The 10,124-nt window shown below is 42.2% G+C and overlaps 2 protein-coding genes across 2 annotated transcripts; both read right to left on the reverse strand.

Moving 5' to 3' along the window:
- Window positions 1–69: 69 nt before the first annotated feature.
- On the reverse strand, window positions 70–3,714 carry LOC311010755 (nuclear distribution protein nudE homolog 1-A-like). The gene is made up of 9 exons (XM_084005360.1): window positions 3,563–3,714; window positions 3,049–3,176; window positions 2,761–2,914; window positions 2,177–2,325; window positions 1,880–2,016; window positions 1,197–1,376; window positions 1,013–1,098; window positions 442–593; window positions 70–166 (listed from the first exon to the last, which is right to left on the reverse strand). The coding sequence occupies exons 2-9, from the start codon at window positions 3,132–3,134 to the stop codon at window positions 73–75; spliced, it is 1,038 nt and encodes a 345-aa protein (XP_083861486.1). The 5' UTR covers window positions 3,135–3,176; window positions 3,563–3,714; the 3' UTR covers window positions 70–72.
- A 2,091-nt stretch (window positions 3,715–5,805) lies between these two features.
- Window positions 5,806–9,533, reverse strand: LOC311010907 (pannexin-1-like). Its single transcript, XM_084005550.1, has 6 exons — window positions 9,119–9,533; window positions 7,704–7,825; window positions 6,933–7,132; window positions 6,281–6,782; window positions 6,028–6,187; window positions 5,806–5,939 (listed from the first exon to the last, which is right to left on the reverse strand). Exons 1-5 carry the CDS (start codon window positions 9,297–9,299, stop codon window positions 6,038–6,040), a joined length of 1,155 nt encoding a protein of 384 aa, XP_083861676.1. The 5' UTR covers window positions 9,300–9,533; the 3' UTR covers window positions 5,806–5,939; window positions 6,028–6,037.
- Window positions 9,534–10,124: the final 591 nt, after the last annotated feature.

Genomic DNA, 10,124 nt, shown 5'->3' on the forward strand with positions numbered 1-10,124 from the left:
AGAAAGGGGTTGGGGTGGGGGGTCGGTGTCAGGTTTTTGAATGAGGGAGGTGGTTCTCCTTCCCCCCCCCTCTCATAGCAGAATCTTGACCCCTCCCTGCGGAGATTGGGCACCCTGCGAGACGACTCTCTGGGGAGCTGGTCCAAACTCCAACCTCTTCACTAAACTGCAAGATAAGATCCAGCACATCAACTTCAGACAAAACTACACATCTTATTCCCAATGTTTGTTGGCTTCACAGACATGAAATAACATGACAACTTCCTAGAAGTTTAAACAAAGCTGATTTTGTAGTTTACATCACCATGAAAACAGTGAAGCATATATTTAAGTACAAGTAAATTGTTCCTTTACCAGAAAAACGTTATTCTATGTAATTATTAACAGCAGTTATTTCCAGTAGTTACATTACAGACTGTGCTGCTTTTGTTTCTGTCTCACCTGTCGTACTGAGGAGGGGGGCTCATGCTGCTGGCTTGGATGTCGTGGCCCCTTTCTAAACCAGGACTACCAGGCCCAGGAGGAAGTGCTGGTCTGCCGACAGACGTGTCGTATACAAAGTCTCGACAGGATGCCAACTTTGACTCCAGATTCTGGTGGGGAGATTAAAACAGTCAGTTAGCTCATACGTGAAGAACAACATTCTTGTGATTCTATAAGTGATTCTGTGATAACACAGTTCCGTACAGCGATTAATCATCGAGGGCTGCACGGTGGTGTATCGGTTAGCCTCACAGCAAGAGGGGCTCAGGTTTGGGTGATCCGTCTGCACGGAGTTTGCATGTTCTCCCTGTGTTAGCAGGGGTTCTATCCAGGTACTCTGGCTTCCTCCCACAATCCATGCATGTCGAGTTAACTGACTCTAAATTGCACATAGGTGTGAATGTGAGCATGAATGGTTGTCTGTCTCTATGTGTCAGCCCTGTGCCACCCTGTAGAGGATAAGCGGTTACAGATAATAGATAGATGTATTTATTGGGAACTGTCATGGTATTATTTTTAGATCTCTTACCCCGACTTTTCTCAGCAGTTCCCCGACAATGTTGAGTGCAGATATTCTAGCAGATGTTGTGAGAGGAGTCCCTGTTAGACCATCACCTGGAACAAAACAGACATGAGTAGGTGCACACGTGTTAATATGAAATTGGTAGTCATCTCTGAAGTTATTATATTGCAGTCAAAGTTTTTCCGTTTACCTCGCCGGATACTGGAAGCAGGGGGCGTGGCAAACGAGCTGATAGGTTTGTTGGAGGGTGTGACGGGGATTGATGGGTTACTAGCCGAGGGGCACGGCAGATCTGCTCGATCCGTGTCTTTGCCCAGGCTGCTGGATGGTCGTCTTTCCTTCTGACGCACGGCCAGCTCCTGGCGAAGGTCTGATACAAACGGGACACACAGGTTTACTGTGAGTCAGCTTTTTGGAAGTGACAAAGACTCCAGTGGAGTAAATGGAATTTACTCACATTTGACTTGTCTATACTTGGCGCATAATGATATAATTGACAGCAAAATTATTTTAATTGTATAAGCTCCTGAATGTCTGAAAGGCGTTACCGGTGTCAACAATTAGTATTAACATTTTAGAGCTGCCACCAGTCCATCCCTTTGGACACCATGCCAACACCAAAGACTATAAGGCATAGATTTAAAAAAAATGTCTACTGTTAAAGATACATTTGAGCACTCAGCAAAGTGTACAGCTGACTGACATGAACAAGTCCACACTGATAGTCTTTATTTATAATTATTTTTTTCCTCCTCAAATGCTCAAAATACATCAGCTATTAAAATTCACTGAGTTAGTCATATGTGTGAGTTTGCAGAGAAATCAGCAGTTCTTGTGAACTTGCGAAGCTACAGTGTGCGTTTGTGTGTATACCTCTTGCTTCATCCTTCAGCCTCTGAACAGACTCGAGCAGGTTCTCTTTCTCATCCAACTCGCTTTCAAGAAATGCATTCCTCTCGATGACATGGTTCATCCGCTGCTCAAAGTCCTCCAGAGACATGATGGTAGCCCTGGGACAAGCAGAGAGGATGGGCCGATAAAGGTTAACACTGGATCTATTGTGCACACTGGCTCTGTGTGCCACCATCTAACCATGTGTGTGCATGTGTATTTAAAGACGGCAGTAAGTAAATTAGTTTTTGCCTTGACAGAGAAGTCTTAGACATATACCTTTTGGTCCTCTCCAAGTCGTCATTGGACTGCTCTAGCTCTCTGATGTATTTCTGCAGGTGATCTCGCACTGCTGAGGTTTGTGCCAGTTCCTCCTCCATGGTCGAGATGTGCCTGAAGGCATCAGAAACCTGAACCTCGAATTTGTCCTGAAAGCAGCACACAGAAATCAAATTATTCAACATATCACCAGCTTTGGGTGTCATGGTAGATTAGCCTAATCAATGCAGCTGCCGGCACATTTTAATAAGAGGATCCTTTTTTTTTTTAAGACACTAGCAGAGACAAAAAACTTCCTTTGAATGTTGTTTTCTCCTCTTTGCCCCCAACAACATTTGAGGAATCAGGGGATTTTAGTACAATCTTACATTCACATCCCTCATTGATGTTTATATATAGCAGCCAATTGCCTAACAGCAAGACAGCAATTTTCCAAGTGACAGTGGCAAATATATGCTGAATATGGGTCGGCTAAAGGCCATCAGTGGGTGCGTTTCTATCTTCATCACTCGCCACAAACTGGAGCGCCAAAGCTTGTCAAGCTCTGCAGGGGCCAAGACCTATTTATAATCAAGGTGCTCTACCTTAATGCTTTCCAGTTCCATGCGCAGTCGGTTGTTGTCTAAAAGCAGCTCTTTGTTTCGACCCTCACACTGCTTCAGCTCAGTTTCCAGTTCTGCTTCATAGTCTCGACTCATCTGCTGAAACTCCTGCAGCTCCTCCTGAGACTCATCAGCCCTGATGACGAAAAGAATGTTTACTACCAAAAATAACTCACTCCCTCCTGTGTGTTGTATAATATGCATGACTGGTATTTAAGTTGCCTATTATACATCTTTAAGGTCTCTGTTTTCCTAATGTCAATGTTTTACCTTTGCCGGTGTGCCTCTGCCTGCTCCTTCCAGAAGCCCAGCTCCTCTTCTAGGGATGTAAACTTGTGTGTTTTTGGCTCCACCATGTCTGCCGCTTCGTGTCAGGGTGATGGGGATGGGAGACCTTACTGTACATTAAAACATAGTACAGCTTTAAATACTCACCTACGTCTACCATAAGAGCACAGACAGCCAAAGCATTCAAACAAGGCAACTGTTCCGGTTAGCAAATGCTAACATGGTTTGTTAGCGTTAGTGTACAGAGTTATGTATTTTGTACACTAACACTACATAGATGTTTTAGTATTTGTTTTACATTAAGTAAAAACATTTACTAAAGACAGGGAGTAAACGCGTAACTTTTAACAGCCAATTGTATACCATAGCTAAGCTTTTCAGCTAAGCTAATATAGCTAAGTTAGCTAAGCTACTTATAGCTGTTCTGAACCGTCTCTGTTACAGCTAAAGTTAGCCAGGATGTGTACAGCGAAAAACGGAAACAAGGCAGACTCACCAGCATGTGAGGGAGCGATTACAACATGCTACAGCTAAGGGGATGTTTGTCGAGGTAAGACTAAACTTTCAGCACTTGTGCAACAGCCGTATTGTGTTTTGCACAAACCAATCTCTCAATACGTTAAGACGGTACTCGATTCACCAACCAAATACAAACGAAGCTTCGGTTCTCGGACGCCATTGGACAACAGAGGTGACGATTTGAACATCCCATCCAATCATATTGTTCAACGAACTTGAAGCTACGAAGGGCTACGCCCCAAGAGCAGCACACAAGACCAGATGCTCACTACGAAAAGAGTACACATACCCGGGATGTGATTTAGATTATCTGACTCGGTTTGCACTAATAACAACGATCCCGCGAAACGGTCCGATGACGTGGTCATCAGCTCGGTCTGTCAACCCAGGGTTGTTCTCTGAGCGCGTTCACATCAAAGGGGCGGTGTTTAGCACATGACCAATCACAAATATGGACTGACTTAGTCTACTGTCAGCAGAGAGGCATATTTTTACAAAATATAATACTAGATAAATTCCAAGAAGATACACATAGGCTAAGAGCAATATACATATTTTAATCTGACCATAATTCCAATGAATGAATGAAAAAAAAAATGAGATTTGGAGTTTTAAAAAGATGGAACTGGTTTCAAAGCCAAACGCGACAGCTGCCATATAAAAAAAAACAACAAAAAAACGCATTTATCAAAGTGCATTTAGTTGATATTGATCTGATCTTGCTATTTGTTTACGGTTGCCATGGTAACAGTGTTTTTGTTTTATGGTTGCCATGGTAGCGGTTGCTATGACAACAGTTGTTTTTTACCATGCCAACCGTAAACAAAACAACTGTTGTCATAGCAACCGTTACCATGGCAACCGTAAACCAAAAACACTGTTACCATGGCAACCGTAAACAAATAGCAAGATCAGATCAATAGCAACTAAATGCGTTTTTTTTGTGTTTTTTTTTAAATATACGCAGCTGTCATGTTTGGCTTTGAAACCAGTTCCATGTTTTTAAAACTCCTAATCTCAACGAGCGTGTTTGCTACTAGCGGGGCTCCGATGCTACATGCTACATCAGGGGTCCGTCTCCCCACATAGAGCCTGTGCGCTGACAGGTAACTGACACAACACGTAACGAGGGCTAGACGGTGATGCACCGGAGTGAAAACTCAGGTGGAGAGATGCAAGGAAAAATTTAAATTATCGCGGCTGGCAAAGTTACGGAGCTTATTAAAAGTTATCATGCGATTAATTGATTTATTGCTTATCGCAACAGTCCTACGAATGAATTACTTGACCTTTATCATACAAATATATTATACTATATTAACTTTTATGGACTCTGTATTTCTCCCCCTGCCACATTTACATATAGAGACACTTTATAATGCAATCCAATACAATCCTACCATAAGTAAAGGCTTTGTACACCACAGACGAAGATCAATACACAAACAATTACTTTTTATGCATCATATTTATTGCAGTGCAGTTCTTTACATCGTATTGTAATGTACAAATGTTTCTAGTTTTCTGGTAACAATTATTCAGGAAATCAGTATCTTTGATAAGGAGAGTGAAATGGAATTTACTCACATTTGAGTTGGCAGTACTGGGTCGTAATGATATCATTGATAGCAACATTATTTTAATTGTAGAATCTCCTGAAAGCCTGAAAGGCTTTACCGGTGACAACAATTAATATTGACATTGTATTCACCCAAAGACGATTCAGTCATCGTTCATGTAAAATGCAGAGCTGCCACCAGTGCTTTACAATCCAGTGGTTGTTATAATACCTAAGAATTCATGTTATGCTTACTTTGGATGGACAATCTTTCATCAATCACTACATCTTCTTATTATTGAGTGGGGCACCACTTCAACTTTAAATAATACCCTGTGTTGAGAAACTTCTCTCTCTAACATAAAGGCCAGAAAGTGGACACGTGGAAAATGAATGTACAGACTTCAGACCAATGAACATTATACATTATGTTTGGAAGGCATTTAATATCCTGAGAAAAGTAGCATGTACCATAGAAAAAGTAGAAACATAGGAGTTTCATTTCAGAAAAAAAATCAAGGTACGGGTTGAGCAGCATATTGCCTCAGACCTGAGACACTTGTCCTTGAAGTATTCACATTTACTAAAAATAAGACATCTGAGGAGTAAAATTACAGAAAACTACAGACTTTGTTAATGAATAGAGTCCTCTGCTTTTGACGTGGACTACGCTGCTGCAGTCCAATACACCACTAGCATTTCAGATAAATGTAAGTGCACATGCTTTTCCTCACAGTTCTTCTTTCCCATCACTTATCGTTTTCCGGTCTGTTATTTAGGAACAAGGCAGAAAGATCTGAAGGAAAATAAAACACATTCAAGGTCAAATCCATCACGTAAACAGTCACATAAACTCTACTAGAAGACTAAATATGATGTCTTACCGCAGAGGAATCATTCCCCGGGTGTATTCGTTTCTATGTTGTTCTTGCTTGAGCACGGCTTCTTACTGTCCAATCGGTCGGTCTTCACCTGACCCAGAGTTCGCAGCAGGCACATGGTGTCAAAGCCCTCATCACCAGCTTCTTGCAACAACTCAAGTACCTGTAAGACAAGTTACTTCTTTGTCAAAGAAAAGGCAACAGCAAACACAGGTAACCACAGTATTGAATGTGCAGTATCTGTGCTGGCACCCACCTGCAGACACTTAAATGATTTGAGTTCACTCAGATTCTCCTGCAGGAACAACAGGTAGATACTGAGGTCATTGTAGAAAGGGGTGACCAGGCCCAAAGCGCCAAAACCCGGCAGCAGCTCATATGGCCGGAGGAAGCCAGAGCTCTGGCGAGCTGGTCCAAGGGCAGAGTATACCACCAGCGGAGCAATAAGCACATACACCCCCAGGTTGATGTAGCTGAGCAGCCTGAAGACACCCACTGCCACGAGCTTACACTGCACGGCAGCCGGCACCAGACTGTCGTTCTTCAGCACCCCTGTACGCAGGTCACATGGGAACTCGTCAGTGAAAGAGGCCAGTCGGATGTAGTAGCCTAGGTAGATGCAAGCCAGCAGGAGGACCAGCAGAGTCATGCCTCGACATGAAAGGTACTTGACCACCAGGCAGTGGGAGAAACGCTTGGTCTTCAGGTACTGCTCCACTAAAGGGTATTTGAAGCAACTCTCGGTCAGATCCAAAGCACTGCAGCAGAAAAGGGCATTTAACGTAAAAGGTAACCTGCGTTTCAGAATGCAAATGCAACAGTATTTACCTAATACAGTTCTTTTTACGATAACAAGTATATCTGAAGGAAATATAACTAGAAACAGTGAGTAATAACAAGGAGTTTACCTCTGGGTTTCTTCAGATGCACCTTTGCTCTCTAAGGATGCAATATTCTTGGCCATTCTGATGGCCCGATTATAAAAGCGGTCCAGCTCCTCCATGATGAAGTTCAGGTCAGAGGAGAGGTGCGGAGCTGCAGTGAAACGCCAGAACAGGGCCGGGATATACATGAGGATGGCCAGTAAGAGCAGGATGTAAGGGAAGAACTGAGGGAATAGGAGAAACAGAGACAACACAAGAAAGACCCGTCAGAAAGACAAAGATTATTCCTGGGCATTATTAGTGTAGGAGCAGAACTGATGTCTTCCAGTCTAGCATCTATCATGCTTAAATGTATACTTTATTATTGTTCTTACTTAGTTCTTACCAATCTATGCCTAAAAATCCTCATTGGAAAACATTTGCAGGTTGGCATTCTGTCTCTGCCTCACCTTAACCTAAACTAATCTAGCCTTGTGGCTGCACCATCATCTTCTCCATCATATTCTCCTTATGTCACCAGAGCCACAGACAGACAAGCAACATGCTTCCTCTCTTCTAAGATTAAAATGAGAAAGCATGCATTTCTCTTTTTCAGACTGCATGAGAAATGTGTGGTCAGTTTCAAGCCTGCCTCATTGGTCAATGATCTTTAGGAACATATGCGTGGCCATTCCTTGATGAAATACTGGTAACTACATAACAGTATTAAGACTTGAAACATCCCAACACCCACACATTCCACCTGACAGCACTGATGTTTCTCACTGGCAGTGCATGCTGGGGAGGCGTCTGTACCTTGTGCAGCCATAGTGGTGAGCTGTCACCTTGTTGCTGTACTGCTGCCCAACAAAATGAGTCCACATACGCAGCCTGTCTCCAAGAGAAGTTGGTGGGAGCAAAGCAGCTGATCTGGGTACCTGGGAGAGGAAAGCGAAGAATTATTACACATTCTTGAAACAAAGACCACAACCTCCCGCCGCAGCACTCATGGCCTAATTTGTTGGTGGGTGGTTCTACGCATACTTTGTGTAACCAATCATGCCTCTTTAGGGAGATGGAAGTTCAATCGGGCATGTACAAGTCACAAATGACCCAGATAGTCACCAGACAGTAACAGGGGAAGACAAATTAATATTATAGAACAATGCTTTATACAAACTAAGCCCATTCTCACTCCAGAATTCTTCCCTTTGTTTCCATATACATACAGTCTGTATATGGTTTGTGGTTGGAGCATGAAGCACTGGGCTTTTACATTATGGTAGAACGGTTAATGATGTCAGCTGCGCCCTTTCTTTTACAGGTCTTGCATGCAAAAGTGGAAAATGTCCAACACAAATGATTATTCATCACATCAAACACCACTTTTATTACGTTTATTAAGATATTGTAGTATTTTAACATAAGTGAAATGTCTGCTGAAAAAAACTATATATATATATATATATATATATATATATATATATATATATATATACATACATACATAAACTTTAACACTGTGATGGCTTACAGGGACTTAGAGGACTCTTTGGCCACAATGTGTATCACTTTGTTAGAATTATGTAATAACAATATCTGCCCATAATGATTATGTCTTTTCTTCTTTGCAACACAAAGCTTGCAGAGCAATGGATCCATTCTGTGTGAGGACCTGGGGCTGCACTGGCAGATTATGACAACAACAGACCGCAGACCTAAGAAGATTACATAGATTTGCTAAACTGCCGATGAGGCTGTAGATATTTTTGTTTTTATGCTAAATAGGAAAGCAGACCACCACGTTATGAGAGCAATATTTTGTTCTTTACAGTAACCCAAGTCCATAAAGCACCAGCTTATTAACTGCCACATGCCGATGTGCCCAAAGTTCCCATCATCATCATCATCATCAGCAGCAGCAGCAGCAGCAGTGAGACTGCCTCACTGTCTGGGCGTGAGAAAAACACAAGGGTGGAGACTAACACCACACCTTCTCCAACAAACACGTATCTCTCTCTCTTTGTATGGGCATTTACTGAATATAACTCCATTAAATGCATCCATGTCACATCGCTTCATACCTGCAAGTGCTGTTAAATGAAACACGTGTGCTACAGCCGTTATAGTCTGCGAGACAAAGACGCTATGCATTGTTCTATATGATGAAACTGAAAGGATTATACCCTCAACGATGAAGGTTTAGTCCTGGCAGGAATTTAACAACTCACCAACTGACACCTCCTGAGCAAACGCAAGGGAGATGAGAAACAAAGGTAGGCCCACCGCGAGAAACGTGACTATTTTGTCCACGGCCAGCTCCAGACGCACCCCCTTGTACTTGGCCTCGGTGGGGTCCTTTAACAGAAAGTCGGAAAAAACGTACTCGGTTGCTACGTGTGCAATCGCCATGACGGACGGGAGCAAAACCCAGTGTTGTCTAATTGACGAAAGAGTCAATTAGACAAAAGCGAAATGCGTCTGAGGTTTGAATTAATGCAAAAAATCCCGCAGTATAGCAATATGAGTAATGTATAAACACCGAGCCGTTACTGTTCGCCCATCCCCATTCACAGGGACTGAAGGTTGAACCTGCTGTCCCGTTACTGTGGCCCAGACATCACAGGCTACAGGGGGGGATCTGGCTGCCTGCAAGCGGCAAGAGGGCGCTACTGTGCCGTAAAGTGGGCCTGCCAGGCAACCAGGCAAATACCGCGCTTTATAGACCGATAGATCCTGTACATGGTGGGACAGTTTCGCTTAAATTTTTTAGGTAACTTTTTACGATGAATTTAGGAGCTTTAAGTAGACTCAAGACTATTTGCTTGAGTAAATGCACTTATCTTGAAAGTCAAGTATTCAATTCCAATACTTATTTTATTAATTATGTAAGGCCTATTAGAGAAAAGTGACACACTTAATGGAATGCTTACATATTTCCAACTCTGAAGTGTTGACTTTCATTCGTTTATTTAAACAAAGACAAGAACTGATGACAACATGCAATTATACATTAAATCTCGTCCACTAAAGTAACTGAAAAATACACACTTAAGATCCATTTGCAGTTAATACATGAAATAACGGGAAAGGTCCTATGATAGGTTAAAAAAAGTAATATTATCATGGCTATATTATTGATAAAATGTATGACCTTTCATCCCATTTTGTAGTTTAAATTTAAAGTTTAAATTCGAATTCACTGCATCCAAAAGTATAAATATTTAAATTCATTAC

Source organism: Eutrigla gurnardus (assembly GCF_963514095.1).
Source record: "Eutrigla gurnardus genome assembly, chromosome: 3".
In the NCBI taxonomy this organism is placed as follows: domain Eukaryota; kingdom Metazoa; phylum Chordata; class Actinopteri; order Perciformes; family Triglidae; genus Eutrigla; species Eutrigla gurnardus.

What these genes read in the sequence shown, in the direction of transcription:
- LOC311010907 (XM_084005550.1), bottom strand. Translation starts at nt 9,299, where the DNA reads ATGGCGATTGCACACGTAGCAACCGAGTACGTTTTTTCCGACTTTCTG. An exon ending in TGCTCAGGAGGTGTCAGTTG is followed by an intron (nt 7,826 to 9,118) that starts GTGAGTTGTTAA and finishes TTCCTCTCCCAG; the next exon opens with GTACCCAGATCAGCTGCTTT. An exon ending in GCATCTGAAGAAACCCAGAG is followed by an intron (nt 6,783 to 6,932) that starts GTAAACTCCTTG and finishes TTTCTGCTGCAG; the next exon opens with TGCTTTGGATCTGACCGAGA.
- LOC311010755 (XM_084005360.1), bottom strand. Translation starts at nt 3,134, where the DNA reads ATGGTGGAGCCAAAAACACACAAGTTTACATCCCTAGAAGAGGAGCTG. An exon ending in TGCTTCCAGTATCCGGCGAG is followed by an intron (nt 1,099 to 1,196) that starts GTAAACGGAAAA and finishes GTTTTGTTCCAG; the next exon opens with GTGATGGTCTAACAGGGACT. An exon ending in AACTGCTGAGAAAAGTCGGG is followed by an intron (nt 594 to 1,012) that starts GTAAGAGATCTA and finishes TCTCCCCACCAG; the next exon opens with AATCTGGAGTCAAAGTTGGC.